Source organism: Lonchura striata, chromosome 2 (genome assembly GCF_046129695.1).
Source record: "Lonchura striata isolate bLonStr1 chromosome 2, bLonStr1.mat, whole genome shotgun sequence".
In the NCBI taxonomy this organism is placed as follows: Eukaryota; Metazoa; Chordata; class Aves; order Passeriformes; family Estrildidae; genus Lonchura; species Lonchura striata.
The window spans coordinates 18,221,620-18,242,133 of NC_134604.1; the positions used below are offsets into that span (position 1 = coordinate 18,221,620).

Consider the following 20,514-nt stretch of genomic DNA (forward strand, 5'->3'; position numbering starts at 1 on the left):
GGGGAAAAAAGTATTTGATGTATGACAGCCTGTCTCCATCACTTCTGCTGGTGTCTCCCTGCATGTTTGAGCTGCACCCATGGGTGCAGCGCAGGCTTTGCTGTGGCCAGCCTGACCTTCCCGGTCCACCCATTCCTGTATCACATTCCTGCATGCTAGTCAACATGGGAATGTTTTGAAAGTGTCTTAGAAACCTGCCGGGCTGCCAAAACAGTTGAAAAATGAAGCCGCGAAGGGAAACGTGGGGCTGCTTTCCAGGTCGGCTCTCTGGGTATTGCCTCTGTCTGTGCTGCAGCTGCACAAATCATTTGCTTTTCAACACAATTTAAAACATCTGCCTCTTCCTTGAGCTGCCGTGAAGCTGGGAAATGGAGACTGGGAGTGAGGGGGCTCTGGTTTTGGGTGCTCTAGGTGATAGGTGCATGAAGGACAGAAATGAGTAAGATGGGTTAGGGTTGACGCCCTCCTTCCATCTTCCTCAAGCCCAAAAGAGAGGAGAAAAAGCAAAAGAAGGGAAAGGAAATGTTTTTCCATGCAGTGGGCAGTGAAGCTGGGTAGGTCCTGCTTGCTGGAAGCTGCTGGGACTTCAACCAGGCTCAGGAAAGGTCTGCTGGGAAGAGGGCTCTCCAGGGGACACTTCCCTGCTCCAAAGCAGCTTTTGGAAAAACATCTCCTCTGTCCTGCTGAAGCACCGAGCTGCCAAGCAGGCCTTGCAGCTGGCCTGGCCATAATTAATCACCACTGGAGATGAGGAAGGCGCCTGCCTTTTGTTTTTGAGCTGTTTGGCTTCATCTTGAGAGGAAGAGCTGCAGGTGTTCAGGCCTTCGAGGACCAGGCTGGGGGAGATGGCGCCAGGCAGGGGCTATTGAGCAGCAGTGATCACACCACGGGTCACAGCTCCTGCAAGGACAGCATCAACTCCCTGGACATCATCCATCACCTATGGACATCATCCCTCCTTGGGAGGGTGAAAGATTTGGAGGGTGAAACCAAGGTGCTGTGGTTGGGTGAACCCAAACTTTGCCCATTAAGTGTTTCCAAATCCAGGAGTAATGGGCTGGACTCAGCACCCAGGTCACTGCTGGGCAGCTTCACCCAGCTGAGCCTCACTCATCAGCTCTGTGCAGGCATCTCCCTCCTTCTGGGCAAGCAGCAAGCCTGTCCTTCCTCCCTTATCAGCCCCAAATAGCTGCGATGTGATGTATTGTTTTCCCTCCTCAAACAAATTACATCAGAAGAAGGAAACAGGAATTTATTTTTTTTGCTCTTTTCTGGCATGGAGGTCCATGAGCAAGATCTCTGCAGCACTATGTCCATGCCATGAGTTCATATCCTCTTAATGCCTCCTTAGCCAGCTACCAGTTTCTGCTGCTGAATAATAGATGCCATTGGTGTCCTTCCCCACCTCCATCGGGGGCTTCATGGCCCCCCCCCAGCCACAGCCAGGGGGCTCAAGGACCCCCACATGAAATCAGATCCAGCTGGGGAAGAAGGATCTGGCTGTCACCCAGGGACACAGATGGGGAACACTCAGGGGAGCACCGGCGGCAGAAAACAGCGGGGCCACCTGCACGTGGTCCTGTGGGGCTGTGCCTGTTCCTCCGGCACCCCAGATCTGGTCAATGAGGAGGGCTGGGTTGGACCTGGCCACTGCTTCCCTTGGGCAGCAGCCACCTGCAGGAGAGGGCAAGATGTGAAGGTGGTGCTGGTCCTCCACAGCTTCCTGCAGCTTCCTGGGAGGATGTGTCATGTAGGGCTCTGTGGGGACAGCAGGTCAAAGAGGATACAGCAAGGAGCAAACCTCGAGCAAACCTTCTGCCATGTCTTCTGGTTCCAGCAATGATGAGAAGTCCCAACATCCCAGTCCTGGCATCACACCCAATCCTAGCACCCGTGGAAGTGAGTCCAGTCTCAGTCCCAGCTCCAATCCCATCCATGATCCCACTCCCAGGGCAGAGAGGTCCTGTCCTTGTCCTAACTCTCGCCCCCTCCCCGGGGGAAGACTCGGGGAGCAATCGTCCGTTTCCAATGTCAGTCCCAATTCTGATGCCATCCATGCCCCATTTCTGGCGGGTGGGGAGTGTCTCCTGTCCCAGCCCTAATCCCGGTCTCATTCCCGGGGGAGAAAGGGGAGAGAGGTCGGTGAACGGCCCCGATCCCAGCCCCAATTTCATCCATACTCCCATCTCCGGGGGAGGGAGTGAGGGCTCCTGCTCTATCCCTAATCCCGATCCCATCCATAGCGCCATCCCGGAGGGGAAGGAGAGGGGGCGGTCGGACGCCTGTCGTGGCCCCAGCGCGGATCCCACGCACGCTCCCATCCAGGGAGGAGAGCTCCTGTCCCGTCCCCGGGGGAAGGGGCGGTCCCGGGCCGGGCGGGGCAGCTCTGGCCGCGGTCCTGCCCCGTCCCAGCGCCGTTCCCAGCGCCGGGAGGGCGGTGCAGCCCCGCGCCCGCCCCGTCCCGGCTCACACGCGGCGGCACCGGCACCGGCACCGGCACCGGGCCGGGCCAAGGACCAAAGCCGGGCATGGCACGGCCTCCGCCTTCCTCCTGAGCGCGGCGATCGGCGCTGAGCCCCCGGCACGGAGCCCCTGGCTCGGCATCGCCCGGTGAGCGCGGCCGCAGCGGGCGGGGACCGTGGGGGGACCGCGGGAGGATTTGGGGGGATGTGGGGGTGCGTGTCCTGCCCACTACAAGGAAGGACAGGCGGCGACCTCCAGGGTCGAGTGGGAAACTCGTGCACGGGGTGGGAGTGGGGACACGCAGATGGGGGAGAAGCGACACGCACGGGGTGAAGGGGACACGCACTCATGTGTGGGACACAAACACCCGCATGTCACACACACACACTTGCACGTACTCGCGGTGGTGGCGGCACTTGTTGCTGTCTGGGTGGCACGGCTGGCACAGGGTTCCAGAGCAGGGAGTGCGGCGCTGCACGGACAGAGCCGCAGCCCGACTCTGCTGCTCCCCTCCTCTCAAGCCCACATACTGCCCGTGCTGCCGCTAAAAGTGCCCAAAAGTCCCCAAGTGCCCCAAGACAAGGCAGTGGGACCAGCAGGTAGCAGGGTGTAGGTGCTGGCACAAATGGTTCAAACCGGACACTCAGGGAAGCCTCTTGCTTCTTCTGCTCCTCTATTGGATTTTTTAATGTATGAATTCACAATTATACCTTTGCTGCTCAGTTTCTCCGTTCCCTGTGGAATTCACTGGCTGTTTGTCCATGATTTCTTGTACACAGCTCAGGTTAAACCATGGAACTGACTCCCTGCTTTGCTCTGCGTGTTTTTCCACCTCTTTCCATGCTGGGCTCCCTATGTAATTTCTTTGGGAGTGTTTTAATTTACACTGCAATGGTGATACTCTCATTTCAAACTTTTTGACTCCTTCTAGCAGCTCCTGACCTCCAAAACACCCCTCTTCCCAGAGCTGGGCACTGGCTGACATCACTGCAGGAACGACTTTAGGGGCAAAATATCTCATTTCTCTTTCTGCTCCAGTTTTCTTATCAGTTTATTGCAAAAGCCATTTGGCAACCCACTGCCTTCCTGTACACGAGGTGAGGATCAGCAAACCCGGTTCTGGGGGCCACCAACACTGGGGGATGGTGGCCTTAGCTCATGGTTGCTGCTGCCAAAATTAGGCCATTTCATTACCGCCAAATTCCTCTTGTTTTCCCTCAGGCAAAGGGTGGCTGATAGGTTCAGGGGCTCCAGTGCAAAGGGAGAGACCCCAAAACACGCTGAGCCCCAAAGCACAGCCACATCCCAGGGCTTAGAGGGTTATAAAAGCCCCAGAAGGATTTCTGACAGTCTGGCACTGAGTGACTTTATCCTGTCTCTGCCCAGTGCGATTTTTATCTCGGGTTGTTGACACGAAGCCAAAGCCACGAATAGTTCTCTGGCAGCCGAGCGTGCTGCCGGCCACGCCGGGCTCCCTCCTCAGTGCTGAGCAGCCCCCAGTAAAACCTGATTGGGAACCACCCATGAGCAAAGACCCTATTGCCTCCATGGGAAACTGCCTGAGGAGCAAAAATTTATCCCCCAAAGTCCACCCCTGCAGGGTTTTCTGGTGGGGCCATGGTGGAGCCCGGTAATTGTGTTATCCTGGTTGTCCCCCAGAGTGCCTTTGGTTTTTCCAGGGTGGTTGTGACTCCCTTGGTGTGGGCAGGAGGCTGGGAGGTGTCCATGAAAATGTCCTTTCTGCCAGACACGGAGCTTGTAGGGTTACCAAATCAGCCAGAAACTGGTCCTACACTCTTCTCCCTGACTGTTGCTTCTTCCAAAGGAATCATCAAAAGGTCATTCAGGGCAAAAGCAAAGTCAAACTCCTGACAGAAACACCACCTTTGTACCTCCAGGAAGCCTAAAGGATGCAGGTGCTCAGTTTCCCCTATGGAATAATTAAAACTGGAAGCTTGAGGGGTCAAATGGGATTTGCCCCAATCCTGCAGCAGGGAAAAACAGGCAGGGAGCACTCCCTTTTCTGAAGCATGAAGGGAAGTATTGATGAAGGGATTAAATATTGGCCAGGGTTGATGTTTGCTTCCAGAAGGATCCATCCCCAGAGCCTTGCCATGCTGGGAATTGAGTCAGGTTCAACCGTTGTCACCAATGCTTTTAATGCTTTCTTAATTTACTTTAAAGCCACAGATTTGCTTAATCCCGATTGATTTCCCATGGTATGGAGCAAGGCAGGAGGTTTTGGTACCCCCTGGGAAGCAAAAGCTGTAAGGGAGATTGATTCAGGGATGTTTCTTGGGGAAAACCAAAACTTCCCAGAAGAAGTGATTTCTCTCAAAGCAAAACATTTTATTGACCTCCAAACAAAGTCATAAAGTTCTTTTAAACTTGCAATATCTTTTCTCCAAATTTTCTGTCTCTTTTTAGCTTGGATCAAGTTACCAAAAAACCCTCTAGGAAACCAAAACACCCCCAGAAAAATATTTTTCATGGAGAAAACAAATTCAGCTCTGCTGTTTTCTCAGCCTGGTGACAGGAGGGGAAACTGAGGCATTTCTGGAGTGAAAAGGTGCTTTTTTGTAGGGACAGAAACAGATTCTTTGTGAAGTTTTGGTTTAAATGAGGTGTTCTGGCTATTTTGTGGATGGAGGAAGGGGTAGATCACACCCAACAGGGAGGGATGTTGCCTGGAAGGGAGATGGATAAAGCCCTTTAAAGCTGCTTAGCTATCCTGGAAATGACTTTTGGAGGTGTCTTGCCTTGGGATTGCTGGGGAGAAGTGCTGGGGGTGATGGAGCTGGGAGCTGGAGAGGTCCTCAGCCCACACTGGTGGCGGGGGCCAGCCTGGAGGAGAAAGGCTCTGAAGGTCACCATGGCAAAAAGGATCCAAAGGGAAAGGGCAGATGAAAAGCAGGCATTTTGGGCAGGCTCAGATTTTGGCCGGGTCTCACGGCTCCGGAGCATCCCAGCACCTTGCCTGTTTGCTTTTGGTCACCAAGGGTTGGAACCACAACTGAGAGCAGTGAAAAACGATTCCAGGTCATTTGCTTCCCAGAGTCTCGAGCAGTTCCTGATCCTGAGCGAGGATTTTGATGAGTCTACTAAATGCCTCTGCATTAGGGCAGGGAAAACACCCACGTTCTCCGTGTATCGTTTGGAAGGGAGTCAGGGAGAAGATGTAGTGAAGGGATGGTGGTTTCAGCCTCCAGCATAAAACAATGGGAGCTGTGGCACAACCAAGGGCTGCATCTATAAGGTCCTGCTGGGAAATTAATCCACATTAATTATTTGGGAAGGCCAATTAAACCTCACCAGCCCCCTATGAAAATGTGTTCATCGCTGCCGTGACTTGGTTGTGCTTTGTTGTCTTCAGTGACCTTGCTTCTGCCTGGCAAATTCCAGCATGAGGCACGGCTGGGATGGCACTGGGGATGATGGAAGTGGGGCAGAAATCAGGAGTCAAGGCCTTCACTTGGAAATTCAGTGCTCATCCCATGGTCTCCCTACAGAGTGCTGCCTATACCTCAGCTGCCCTCAGTGACCTTCTCCCATGACAGCCCCCTCCTTTCCCATGTTGGCTGATCTAAATATCCCTGGCAGATACAGTTACAGGAGCATTTTGGGATGTTGACTTCATGTGCACATGCCTATGGATGCTCTATTTGAGGGTGGTGATCTGCCCAGGCTCCTCTCATCACCAGGCTCCTCTCCTGTGCTGCCTTCATCCTCTGACACTGAGGGTACAAGTTTCCTGGGAAAAAAAACTATGAGATAAGTAGGACCAAGGCCACAATGCAGAGAGAGAGATGGTCCAGCCATTGCAACCTGCACGTGGTTCAACATGGGGGAAACCGTGTGTGGATGGCTGGAGGGCACCCAAAAATGTGTGCCTGGTCACCTGCATCCAATTCCAGAGAAAAAACCTCCCACTGTGCCCTTGGAAAGGGCCAGGAGATGAAGTGATGAGGCAGATGCAGATGGTTCTCAGCAAAGCGTCGTGGTTTGTTTGCTTTTGGGAATCAGAGAAGTGTTTATCCCGCTTGGGATCCTCCTGGATTGTGGCTGCCTTCGCCCTCCCCTCGTCCCTGCCAGGGACTCGGGGTGTCACAGCTGGCATTTGTGACACCCGTGGGCACAGCAAAGGGCAGTGCCAGCTGCCAGCTCTTGTGCCTTCACATGCCTTGGCTGGCCTTGGCCTCTCCAGCTCGCTCCCTGTGGATGCAGCGAGGGGGTGGATGGCAGCCACGGGCCCCGCACACACAGCAGGTTTTGTCCTAGGGACTCTGGGCAAAATGAGGGTAAAAAAAGAGGAAGAAGAAAGGCTTTTGCATCCCCAGAAGGAAAAGGAGGGAGAGCACGACAGCAAGGACAAGGCTCCATTCAAACCAACCAGCAAACACTGTTTGCTCCTTGTCCTGAAGGTGGGGAGGAGGGACTTGGCACATCCCTGGGCAGCCAGAAGAGATTCCCTATCTTGGCTTACGGATGGATTATGGTTGGGTTTTCTCACTGGGGTCTCAAGAGCTGTGGGAAGATGAGCTGGAATTCAGGGTGATCTCCCCCATCAGGGCTGGGTTATGTGCAGGGGAGAGAGGGAAAGCAGATGGAGCAATTCCATACCAGGCTGAAGCCTCTGGAACTCTGTAACCCTTCCCTGAGCCTTTTAGGGCATCTTGTGTGGCTTCCCTCTGTCACAGTGGCCTGTCCGACCCGTTTCATCGGCTGCCAGGTCTGTGGGCAGACTCTCTCTGGTTGGCCACAGATCTGCAAAGCTCAGAGGGAAGGAAGAAACTGCAGAGAACAGCAGCTGGGAAATGTTTTCCCATCAGCCAGAGCTCCGTTAACCCTCTCCATCCACAGACACACTGCTGAGGACCTGGGGGAGGCAGGATGGGAGCAAAGCTGAGCTGAGTGCAGGAAAAGCAAAACCCCAAGGCCAGGACAGTGCTGGCTCCTATATTCATCACAAGGTGGTTCCCAAAGTTGTACTGGGGTTTTTGCAGCTAGTGCAGATTAGCTGGGGTGTGTGTGTGTCGTTTCCATCCCTGTCCTTGGGAAGTGTGAGCCTCTGCCAGCCCTGTTCCTGCTCTGCTTCTAGGGGAAAGCAGCAGGATGAGGGAAACATCATCAGGAATGGTGTCAGTGCACTTCTGGACAGGTTGTTTGATCCAGTCCCCAGAGCAAGGACTGGAGTTATCCCCTTGTGATGGGCTGGAAGCATCCCTTCTCCTTCAGCAAAAGTTGTCAAGGTGCTTTTTAGTACCAAAGTGCTTTACTTTGGTGAGAAATCATCCAGGCTGGCAGCTTCAAGGACACTGTCATTGCCTCCTTCCCTACAGGATCTGAGCTGGAAGTAGGGGCAGGATAGCCCTGCATCTGGTGTTTATTTTGCAAGGAAAGGCATGGCCACACTGTCCCTCTACATGGTGGCACCAGGTCAGAGCTGAGCCCTTCACCTGAAAAGGCTGGGATTGCTCTTTTCCACCTAAAATCCTGGAGAGGTTTGGGTCAGCGTGCATCCCACACACTCATTCCAAGGGTACCTTTCCTGACACCTTTTCTCCTGCAGGAACTCCTGGTCCCTGAGCTCCTGGGCTGGATTTGTCTCCTCGTAACCCCCCATTTCCACAAGCTTCCTGTAAGGCAGGGAACAGCAGGGACATCAAACCGGCTTCTCTTACGGGAAGGGAGGAAATGCATTTTAATTTGATTCCTGACCCACGGACTCACTCGGATATCGTGTGTCAGCAGAGCCCAGGGCACAAAAGGGTCCTTGTCCCTCCTCACAGACAGGCCAGGCTCTGTGTGTCTGCAGAGACCCTTTCAAGGCCATTTTTCTCCTCACAGCTAATCAGTCCCATGCAGAAACCAGCTCTGCACAAGCAGGGCTGAAGGCCAGGGAGCAGGACAGTGACCTGACACTAAACCCATTAAAGACCCGACATCCTCATCAACAACCAAGCCAGGCAGAGCCCCTGTGGTGGAGACCATGCTCCTTTTGGCAAGGTTTGATTAGAGGGCCTCTGGGTGTGGCGAGTTTGGCCCTACCAAAAGGAGCTGAAGACCTCTAAAATCAGGGCCAGTCATGAGGGCTGCTTGCTGAATTTCCACTTTCTAATCCCTTCTGCCTGGAATTTAGCAGGATGCATTTTTAATGGTGCTCAGCTGAGTCACCTCTCGTATCTGGTTAAACACAGAATGGAGCATCTTTCCAGTTCTGTGATGCAGGAGAGCAAATTTCTGTGTGAACCTGGTGGGAAGGGTGCTTTGGGACATTGAACTGGGCTGCAGGAGCTCTGAGGTGGACTCCCACATGTGGCATGGGGTTTGTTGGTGACTTTAAAGCAGCTCAGTTCTCTTCCTCTGTGCTCCAGATGCAAAATGAGTTAAATAAAACTCACCTCATCCACCTGACCATAATCCCCCCATGCCACGGACTATTGTATCACCGACACCATGAGGCCGTGGCCTCAGTGGCCAGTGATGTGCTGCCCTCTTGAGCCATTGTCTCCATGTCCTTACAGCCTCTTTGCTTTCACCCCAGGGTGATGGAGAACCTCACAACTCCTCCAGCCTGGACCAGGGTCATCAACAGCTCCTTGGACCCAGGTGGCACAGATGACAACCCCTACAAGTGCGTGTTTGACGAGGACTTCAAATATGTCCTGCTGCCCGTCTCCTACGGCATCGTGTGTGTGGTGGGGCTCTTTCTCAACCTGCTGGCCCTCTACGCCTTCATCTTCAGGATCAAGACCTGGAATGCCTCCACCACCTACATGTTCAACCTGGCCATAAGCGACACGCTCTACGTGGTGTCCCTGCCCCTCCTGGTGTACTACTATGCCATGGGGGACAACTGGCCCTTCAGCGTGGGGCTGTGCAAGATCGTGCGCTTCCTGTTCTACACCAACCTCTACTGCAGCATCCTCTTCCTGCTCTGCATCAGCGTCCATCGCTTCCTGGGCATCTGCTTCCCGCTCAAGTCGCTGCAGTGGGGCCACGTGCGCCACGCGCGCAGGGTGTCGGTCGTGGTGTGGCTGGTGACCGTGGTGTGCCAGGCCCCGGTGCTCTTCTTCGTCACCACCAGCGCCAAGGGCGACACCATCACCTGCCACGACACATCCAGCAAGGACCTCTTCGGCCAGTTTGTCATTTACAGCTCGGTCATGCTGGTGCTGCTCTTCTGCATCCCTTTCCTCATCATCATCATCTGCTACTGCCTGATGGCCCGGCGGCTGCTCCAGCCCACCCGGGGCATTTCCCGCCTCTCCCGCTCCAAAAAGAAGTCAGTGAAGATGATCATCATCGTCCTGGTGGTCTTCATTGTTTGTTTTCTTCCTTTCCATGTCACTCGCACCTTGTACTACTCCTTCCGGAGCTGGGACCTGAGCTGCCAGACCCTCAATGCCATCAATTTGGCCTACAAGGTGACTCGTCCCCTCGCCAGCACCAACAGCTGCTTGGATCCCATTTTGTATTTCTTAGCAGGGCAACGATTTATGAAGTTTGCGAGCAACAAAGTGCCGTGGAAGCCTCAGAATGAGGTGGCGCTGGGCATCGTGCCCAACAGTCACCTGGGAACCAGCAGCGACACAGACACGCTCTCCAAGGATCTGAAATCCTAGCTCTGCTCCGCAGCAGAAGGGCTTATCCTGGGGGTGAAGCAGGGACAGGATGCTCTGGGGCCCAAGGCTTTGGGTGTTTGTGGTGCCCAGGCTTGCACCCGCTCCAGCGTGGTCTGTGTCGAACGCGCTTCTCTGCTTGTTTTGCTGTACTTTTTTCAGGAAGATGCAGCTGTGGTTGCACACGTGAACCCTGATCTCTGTCTCTGCATCCCAGCCTGCCCCTCTGATCATCACAGAGGTGACCAAAGGTGGGGGAAAAAATCGTGCCCTGAGTGCCTTGAGTCATTTTCCAAAGCGAGAACGCCGTGCGCAAAAGGTCCCCCTAAAGAATTCCATCTGCAGATTGCCTGGCACAGGGAGAGCCGGAATTCCTCTGTGCCTTGGCAAGGCAGGAAGGGCTTTGGGTGGATGAGGAGAGTCAGCTGCAGTTCTGCTGAGCAGCTTGATGCAAATGTCAAGGACAAGTATCACCCACAGCGGGAAAGGGTCTCCCACAACTTTGCATCCCTGCAGAAATACTCTCCCAGCTTCAATCTGGCAGAGCAGGGATGGGTTTCCCAGCTCCTGTCCAAGGGCTGCCTTCCCACTAACCTGATGGACATTCCATCCCACTGGAGTGCACTGGTAGCAGCCCACTGGAGTTTACTGGTACCGTCGAGCAGGTCCCCTGTAGGTTTCTCCAGTGGGGCCAACATCTTCCAAAAAACCCATTAGTGCTTCCCAACAGCAGCAGTCACCCTTTAAAAAGCTTTTAGGAACCTGCAGCTTCCAGCTGCTGGCTTTAATAATCATCTCCAGCTCATTAAAATTTAAGGTGAGCTCTTCATGTCTTTTTTTTTTTAACCCCCTTCTTGGTGACTCATGTTTCCAGCCCAGCAGCAAAGACCAGTGCTCATCCCCTTGGCTGAGTGCTACCACGACCCCATTGCTGTCCCTCAGAGGTGACAAAATTTGCCAGAACTAAACCCCAAGCTGAGGAGCTGCAAGTGGTGCTGAGCTTCACCCCATTCTGCCTGTATTTGTAAAAAATGTCCACAAAACATTTCACTAGAAGATACTCCTGGTGTTTTTCCCTGTGATTGTTGGGTTGGAGAGCCCAGAGCCCAGGTCCATGGATTCCCTGCCAGGACAATGCTGATTCCTCCCCCAAAAATGACAATTGCTTGAGCTGTAGCACTGGACAAGTCACATTTTGTAAAAGCTCTGTTTCAGGACTAGGCAAACACATTTGATGTTGGCTTAGGCCAAGACCTCGGACCACTCCTTAGTTTCTCCCATCCTTCCTTCTTGTGAAGTTTGGTGGAGACAAAGCCACACCATGATGTCACCAGTGTGTTCAGTCATGGGTGACTGGGACCATTCAGGGCTAACTGGGAGGTTCCTGTGATCCCACCCCCAATTTGGGGGGTCTTGTTCCAACGAAGAATGTCATAACCACAGGAGGCAAAGGCAAATAGGACATCTGTAGAGTGGTTCATACCACCCTCGAGTGTGTTTGGGATAGGATTGGGTTAAGAGCAGACTGCACCATGGCAGCACCTTTATTCCTTTGTTCTTGTGAAGGGAGGGTCATGTGCTTGATGGTGAGGGTCATGGCACAGTCACTGGGGCGAGACAAGTAACTGGGAAAAATTAATTCAGCCAGGGCACTGAGCTGGTACAAACATCACTCCAGGCCAGGCCTTGCCCGCTCTCCCACACTTGCCAAAAAAGCAGCGTGAACACATTGCGTGCTCTGAATAATTCAACAAAAACATACCCAAAGTTTCCTCCTCTGGTCCTGCTTGGAAATGCCACCTCCCCCTGAGCTGGCCTCAAGCCACCTCCCTGGGCAGCACTGCCAGTGCCATCAGGGGTGTCCCTCTGTGATCTTCATCCCCAAGTGATCCCACTGGCCAGAAACAGAGCGGTTGGAGAGGTACCAGCTGGAAATCTAGCTCTAGACTTTTGTTTTTTGTTTTTGTTTGTAAAAGCACTAACTTATACTGGAGAGGAAAAAAATGGTGAGTTTTAAGACAGTGACTGTACATTTTTATTTTTGTAACATGCAAACACCTTGGATTTGTGATAGTAAATGTGTTTATTTCTACTACAAGCACTTCTCTGCCGTCTCCTCTGGTATGGAAAAAGATGGGTATGGGGATAGAAACTGGGTTGTTGAATGCCATGGAAATATTTTAAGCTCCAGGTACAGCTGTCCACTCCTCTTGATCTCCATCTAATTCAATGAATTCAATCTCCACTCTTGATTCAAGATTTTCATGGAGCTGGTGCCACCAGTTCTGGCAAAACCCAGGTGCAGAGACAGCTCTGTGGTCATGGCAGGGCTACAGGGGACAAAACCCCTTGGAGTGTGACAAATTCAATAGCCAACCTTTTTGGTTGTGCCTCCATGGTCTTGGTAGATTCTCTTAGTCTGCTCTTGTTGAAGACTAGAATAAATTGTTAGATTAAGTCATTAATTAACAAATCTCAAAATAATTAGTCTCCCATCACATATAAGTTATTTTGTTTTTCTCGTTTTCCCAGCCACTCAGAAGCCACCAAACCAAGATGTTGGAAACCTCTGGTTCTCAGAGGCTCCTCACCTTCCCCTGCAGACACCAGGAGAAGCCTAACCACAGTCCCCATGAAAAAATACATTTGGTTCCAACTTAGTTTTCATTTGGTTTGCAATTTATCTTGGTCCCCAGCTTGGGTTTCACTGCGCCTTTCTGTCTAAGTGAAACAAGGCTCAGGACACACTCAGCTCCATGGATGTGCTAATTCCAAACTGTGGCCAAGTCACCTTGCAGTCTGCTCAGGAATAATCTGGGCAGCTCAAAGAGGAACTTCCAAGGGATATGGATGATGTCTGTAAATGTAATTTCATGGAAACCCACTGCTCTGTGCATCCCTGGAAGTGTTCAAAGCCAGGCTGGACAGGGCAGGGGCAAGGTGTCCCTGCCCATGGCAGAGGGGTTAGAATGAGATGACCTGTAAGGTCCTTCCCAACCCAGACCTTCTGTGATTCCATGACCCTCTGATTCTATGAATTCCTCCATTTTTCATCCTGAAGCTGTTTTCAAATCAGAAAATATACTTGGTGTGCCAGCAATGTCTTTAAGGGGCAGCCACAGTCATTCATCAGCCTCCTGTGGGACAGAAGCCCTTCATGGTCCCCTGCACCAGGGCAGAAAGCTTTGCTTTGCTTACTCTTTCCAAGAACTTTGCAGCCCTTAGAGTTGCCAAAACACAAATTGTCAAAAGCATAAAGCCAGAGAAATAGCTGTGAGCCCCAGAATTGCTAAATTAGCTATCCCAGGATGCACCCTCTGAAAAGCCCCTCTTGATTTTCAACCCAGGTTTTGGGGTCTCTCTTTGGGGGTAATGCCCAAGGACCAAGGGCTCACATGTGAATAGGTTTTACTCCTGGGATTTAGAGCATAATTCCCAAATCTTTACTGCAATGACTCTGCACAACTCATACCAGCACTGAGTCACCCAAACCAAAGAATGAGAATTAAGGAAGAAAAACAACCACTATGGGGAGCACAGAGGTTGTGCAGAGGAACGAGCAGAGAAAAGCCACCCAGCCACGCCAAGTGGTTACAAACCACTTTTTTCCTAAATATCCCCTTAGCACAGGAAGCAGGAAGCGAAAGTTAAGAGCACTGATGGTTTCCTGCCAAGGAAACAAATCTGCCACATGGGCTGGAGGGATGCACACTTCTGCTGGACCTTCCCAGCTTCCAAGTGGAGAGCTTTTCCTTCCTGATCATGCCTTCCTAGGAAATCGGCCCTTAATGGGACAGTGGCAGGCAACAGGCCATGTTGTTACTGTAAACACTTGGTGCATCCACCTTTTTCCAAGTCCTGTCTCAATTTCTCTTCTTGTTTTCTGCCTTGGGGGCTGGATTATCCAGAGGAACAAGTCTGTCTGCCCGTCCAAGTCATTCCTGATCTGGTTGGCCAGTTTGATTCGGGGACAAAGTTGCCACACTGTTGAGCTCCTGCAAATTTCATGGGAAATTGTAATGTGAAGGAGAATGAGCCAAAAGAATTGTCACCCAACAGCTCAAAATCTGTTTTAGACACCAGAGAAGCCTCCCCCGTGCCAGAACCTGTGGTGCCTTGGGAGAGTGATGTTCAAACACGGGGGCAATTCCCAAATCCCACAAACCAATATTATTGCAGAAATTCCCCCAGTATGGATGGGCCAAAGTAGCAGTTGCTCAGGGAGAAACCAAGCCAGTGGGTGTTTCAAATAACACATCAATCACCCAGCTTTGTGAGGAGTTTATTTGAAGACTTTCGCAGCTTCAATATCAATATTTGCAGACTCTGACAAATGAATGTTCATGAAAACCTGAAAGTTTAAAATAACCCTCTTTAAACATGATTTCTCCACAAATACCTGCAGTTTTAAGCCCTGGTTAAGCATCAACATTTCGGGGTGTGTTTTGGGGAGCAGCTGGACTGTGCACATGTAGGCACACATGAATGTGTTGTATATAAGTACACAGATGCCCACAGTCCCACTTTTCCATGCTTCAGGATTGGAGAAGGTTTGGAGCCCTCAAGCCTGTTGCCTGATCTCCCAAGGGCAGAGGAAAGCTTCAGAAAAAAGCCAAAAAATTCAGAAAAAAATCAGCCAGAAAAAACCCCAAAACCTAATTTATATGAGAACAGCAATTCCACAAATCCTCCCAGCCAGCTGAAGTCTTCCTGGCTGTGGCTCCTCACTCACGAGATGAGCTGCAAGGTCTCAGCTTGGTGCTGGAGGCTCCCACTTTTGCAGCACCCTCAAACCCCTGGGTGGCTTTTGCAGCCCCCTTCAATGCTGCTGGTGGGAGAGCAGGAGATTCTCTCACCAGACCCTTCTCTGCTTTTGCCACTCACTGTGGAAAGGCACTGTGTCACAGCCCCCTTTAAATCCTGGGGGAGCCTCGAGATGCCCTCAAACCACCAAGCTCCCATCTTTGAACTCGGAGAGAAAGGGCTGAGGGGTTTTCAGCTGAGATCTCAGCCTGTGGAGGACCTTGGGAGATGGTGGGAGGTACATGGAAGATGCTGGGCCCAGCAGTGCAAAATCCATCCTGGGCTGATTTTTAATGGAGAAACAATTTAGCTGAATAAACTGAAACTGCAGCAGCAGAGTCCTCTGCTGGTGCCAAGGGGATGTGTCAGCAGTGGCACATCCTTGTCCCCAGGCTGGGATTGTGGCACTCACAGCCACTCCAAGCAGGGTCCTGATTTTCATCCATGGGACTTTCCAGGGAAGCTTTCTGTTCTCTCTGAAGTTTCCCTTGTGTGGTTTCTCCTCCTGTGGTTTTAATGACATGGGAAGAGCCTGGTCACCATCAACTCATCATCCCACCTGCTGTTCCAGCTCCATCCCTTCCCCTGAGGGAAGTCTTGATGCTCATTTAACATGCTGCCATCCTTTTCCTCAGCTGGGGCAAGTGGGTTGGAAACTGGCTGGACACCTTTAGGAAAGGATGGTTGTGTATGGATGGAGGTGGAGGGCACTTGGCACCCACCTTGGGGAATGACCATGGTATATGGTGGGGCTTCCCCACCATCGCTGTCTTTGGAAATGAGTTTATTTCAGATGTCCCTGATCAGCCGTCCATCTGGGCCTTGGAGCTCCCTGCAAACCTCTTCTGCTGAGAAGCAGGAGGATGGGATGTGTTTCCCAAGCCTCTCCAGGTGAGCAGCTTCACCTCCCCCAGCTGGATGTTCTCCTTGCCCTGCTCCTGCTCCGTGACTTGGGTGCATTTTGCAGCCTGGCAGCAGGACGAAGTGCCACGTGGGTGCCAGCACAGCCTGTCTGCAAACAGGATGGGGGTTCAACGCCCCTCATGGCCTGTGGAATGGGTCCCTCTGGTCCCAGAAGAGCCCGAGAGCCTTGGGATGGGACGGCAGAGCAGGAGGGAGCTCGTGTGGGTGCCCAGCTCTTTGGTGCCATCCTGCCACTGCAGGGCCAAGTAGAAAGGCTGCAGGAAGGGGGAGGTGCTCAGGGAATCCACACTCTTCTGGTCCTCCCCGGGCAAAGGAGTCAGACAGCCCAACTGGGAGTTGCTAAATGACCCAAATTGTCCCTAAATAGCTTCTGAAGCCCTGTGCTCAGCAAAATGCCCATACTCCGATGCTTCACCCTCCAGCATCCTCCCAGGATGAGCTCACAGGGCTGAGACCCAAAAATAACTCCCTGGGGGCAGCGGGTGGGTGGGCATCACTGTCACTGCGTCGTCACCAGCGTTAGCATTCCCAAGCCCCTGTTTCCAAGCCCATCTGCACTCCCATTCCAGCCCCAAACCCCTCTGGCACATGACGGCTGCACCACAGCATCCTAGGAACTTCAAGGGGTTGCCAAGGAAGCCTTAAAAGCCCTGGAACAGCTTCCCAGCTCGTGCCTCCCCATCTGCTCCTGCTCAGGCAGATGGGCCCCCAGAAGGGCGGCCTGGCCTCGGGGACCCCTCTGTGGTCAGCTCCTGGTGTGGGGAGCAACAGCAGTGCTGGGGGGTGGAATCTTTGGGATTGTGGGCCTGGATTAAACAATGTGAGGATGATGCCTCAAGCCAGGGCTCTGGGCAGCGGTGAGTGCCCATGTCCCAGGATGCCAATTCCATGTGGTGATTAATACCCCACTGTCCTGACCCTCATCCAAATTTATGAGGTCATTTCCTTGAAATCCATCATCCCTTCCAAGGCAATGCTTCCCAGATGTTGCAACCCATCTCTGCATTTCAGTATCTAGTTGGTGACGTGAGGCAGCACAAAGTCTGGAGCAAGAGCAGCACGTTCCAACAATCCCTTGAAGCATCAAAATCCCCCTCATCACCAAAATATTTCCAATTTTTTGTCCCAATTATGGTAACTCTTGGAGCATCTCCAGAACACAGCTGGTTTGAAATGTGCTGCAAACTTGGATTTGTATCAGCTGCTCTTCCTCCTGGTTGCCCATAGATGGAGGAAGAGCACTGGCCCCCTCTGGGTTCCTCCTTCAGTCCCCTGCTTGATGAGGGCACATGGTGTTATGGGGGCACGTGGTGTTTTGGGGGTACATGGTGTTTTGGGGGTCTCCTTCCCCTGCCTTGGCCCATCAGGTACTTGGTTTGGGTGATTAAAGCCTGTGCTGGGAGAGGTGTTGGCACAAGACCCCAGTATGAGCCCACAAGACAGAGATGGGCCATCCAGGACCCCATGGACCCTCTTGAGGCACTCAAGATGCCCAGGTGGCCACATCCAGATGGGCATCCTCCCAAAAAAATGAGCTGCTTTGGAGGATTCCGGGTCCAAACCATGCCGGTGGTGGTGCAATGATTAATCTGGACATCCCCAGTCCAGGGCTATAGATCCAGCTGGTGATGCCCAAGGAGGGTGAATCATTCCACATAAAGATTTACCACCAAGGTGTTGCTCTGCTGCTCAGAGGCTGATGTTTAGTTGAGGGTGGAGATATTTTGGGGAGGAATAGAGAAGATGAGGATGGAAGTGCCCAACGCCAGGTTGGATGGATCTAGGAGCAGCCTGAGATAGTGGGAGGTGTCCCGTCCTGTGGCAGGGGATGGAACTGGTTGATCTTTAAGGTCCCTTCCCACCTAAATGATGCTGTGATTTCTATAAATAACTCAAACTCCCAGAAAAACATCATAATTTTGGGAGATAGAATTATTCCCCTTCCTACTTTTCTGACACAAAGCACTTGACTTTCATTTCAAAAATATACTTTTTCAAAAAACAAAAAAAAAAAAGCCACTCGTTTATTTTACCAAAATAGGCAAGAGTTAAAAGAAATCAACAGAAACTACTGGCTTTGACCTCTCTTTGATTGGAATCATGTTTTCCTCCCAAATTTTGGTTCAGCCACCCAATCAGAAAATACCTCCTGCCCCAGCCTTGCCCAGGGCCGGCTTTGTGGGTTTTGTCCGGTTTCAAGTTAATGGGATTATTGTTAAACTGGTGGACGCACACTTGACGTCGACCTTGTGTAGGAGGAGGAGGATCAGCCTGAAGACTGTAAGAAACCCGATTTAGTAGGAAAAAAGGCAAGAGAAATCCTCATTTCCCTGCAGATAAAGCTCTCACAAAAGCAGGGAGGGATAAAAAATATCCTTTTCCGGTAACAAAAACAAATGTTTACCATGCACAATACCAACTGACCCAAGGTAATCTCGGGTTTAATGACATGGTTTAGTACCATTGAAAAGGGCCTCTTTTGTGCTTCTCAGGATGTCTTTCAGAGATGTCTCCACTGGGGAATTTCCTACAGATATCTGGAGATATCCTGGTAACAGCAGGTGACACTTTTCAAAAGTGTCTTGTGAAACCTGTTATATATATAAATATGTATTTATGTATTTTGAGATGTGTTGTGCATTCTTTTTCATGCATATTTGCATAAGCTCCAGTGTCCCGTTGCTGGCAGAGGCCACTGGGAAAGGGACAGGGGGAAAGGAATTAGCAATGTGATACCTGCTCTGAATCACACCCGGCTTTTGTGGCTGCAGGATTTTGTGAGAAGGAGGTGGGGTAAATTAGATAATCTCCAGAAAATTTCCCTGCTTTGGAAACTTACCCGCTTTTATAACCTCCACATATTACGCTACCACCTCCAGGTGGGTGCTGGGAGGGTCTTGGTGGCTGGAACCCCCTGTTCCTTCCAGGTGATCTCGGATCTTGGTCCTGGGTCTTGGACAGGTCTTTCACAGCCAGGAGAAGCTTAATCAGTGTTTGAGGTCTCCATTCCCCCTGGGGACCTGTCACAGCTCCAGCCCACCTCCCTGTGGAACAGCAGGGCAGGGACAACTCACGGAAGATGCTGCCACCTCCTCAGCACTGTGCAATTCAGCACAATTAATTTTATCCACCACCACCACGAAGCTCTGCAGATCTGCACTGTGGGCTCTGCTTCCTGTTAACTCCTTTTGCAGCTTTCACTGAGTTGTTCCTCAAAATCTTTCACAAGCTCAAGTGGATTTTCACTTGCGTGAAAAAATCCAATCCCTGGATTTCAAGAGGATTCAACTTATATCCATCACCTGTCCCATGCCTCCTGTTTGGACACGCCACAGCCCTTCTGCAGGATGTTTTTTTCCCTGGTGGCACTTCTCAGACTGCTGTTTTGGACCTGGCTGCCCTGGGCCTTTTCAAATCAGTGCTTTGCGCTTGCATCCTCAGCCCACTTCCACTCCCTCTGCAAATATTTCATCCTGTTCAGCTGCTTCATTCTCAGGAGCTTCCTCATTTCTCTGTAATTTCCCTTTTTGCAGTTAAACACTGCAGAAAAAGGAATTTTTTTCCCACTGAAAATACTTTGTAGCAATACTGAACCTTCTCTGCTAAATCCAAACAACTTTCTAACCATGGCCAGGCAGAGGTTTGGCTGGGCCAAATCCAACCCATCAAGATAATGCCCAAGGATGGTCAACCCTATGGGTTGGTCATTAATTTGTCCTGTCCAAGGATGGAGCATTAATTCACGGCAAAATTAGGAGGGATTCCAGGATCTGAGAGCTTCAAAGGCTTTACAGGCTGTGGGCTTTTACAAAGAAAAGGCCAGAGCATCTTGCAGCAGAAGCATCTCTTGGATAGTCACAATGAAAGAGAGAAAAGTAAAATCCTTTAAATATTGCTGTAGAAAATTCCTTTTTCTCATATTTCATGGTCTAGGCCAGGGTCCAGGATCTCACCTCCATCAGCAACTTCCCGGGGCAAGGCTGATGGAGGTGGTGAGAGCCTGGCTGAACTGGGTGTGCTGGGGAACCCTCCCTGACACACACAGTGTTCTGGGACAGCCAGAGCTAGTGGGAACCAAAGAGTGCTTCAGTCAGGAACACAGTGCTGTGGATGTTTCTACTCTGGGCCTTGAGGTTTTGCCAGTGTGGTCACCTCTGGGTGCCCCTTGACCACTGTCCTCCAGGGACAGCCTCTCTGGACCTCTGCTCTGGCCAGCAGACTTGGGGCAGGCAGTGATTCTCCAGACATGTAGCCTCAGTCTGACGAACCTAAGAGGAATATTTGTCCTGGCCATGGGCCAGGACACTTTAACTTCCCAGCCCGAGCCCTGCAGAGTCACTGGTCAGTGTTGTGGCACAACAAATGCCTCATCCTGGCTCTGCCTTTCACAGCTTGGCCACCCTGAGCTCGGTGGCAGCACCCTGAGCTTGTGCATGGATCTCCCAGAAGAAGAAGAAAAGCCAAGGAAAAGCATCTTCAACTTGTAACAGTGCACGACCTGCAAATTTACTTGGCTGGATGATGTCTCTACACCCCTAAAACAAGACAGGGCCTTTTTTCTTGCCCAGGAAAGCTCAAAATCTGTGAATTCACACAAGGGTTTGAAAGTGCTGTCTTGTGCAGCTACACCAAAGATCCTCTTTGTGTTGCCAAAATGTTATGAGCACAGCAGATGCCCCTGATATGCAGCCAGATCCTTTTT

General features: G+C 51.7%; 1 protein-coding gene across 2 annotated transcripts; it reads left to right on the forward strand.

Moving 5' to 3' along the window:
- Positions 1–2,431: 2,431 nt before the first annotated feature.
- Positions 2,432–12,183, forward strand: P2RY2 (purinergic receptor P2Y2). Of its 2 annotated transcripts, none has more exons than XM_021550130.3 (2): positions 2,432–2,610; positions 9,008–12,183. In XM_021550130.3, the coding sequence occupies exon 2, from the start codon at positions 9,012–9,014 to the stop codon at positions 10,086–10,088; it is 1,077 nt and encodes a 358-aa protein (XP_021405805.2). In that variant the 5' UTR covers positions 2,432–2,610; positions 9,008–9,011; the 3' UTR covers positions 10,089–12,183. The 2 variants fall into 2 exon arrangements, with proteins under 2 accessions (XP_021405805.2, XP_077637327.1); XM_077781201.1 differs by having other exon boundaries at positions 2,498–2,610; positions 8,988–12,183.
- The last annotated feature ends 8,331 nt before the right edge of the window (positions 12,184–20,514 follow it).

Excerpts from the sequence above, each read along its gene's own strand:
- P2RY2 (XM_021550130.3), top strand. The coding sequence starts at position 9,012 with ATGGAGAACCTCACAACTCCTCCAGCCTGGACCAGGGTCATCAACAGC.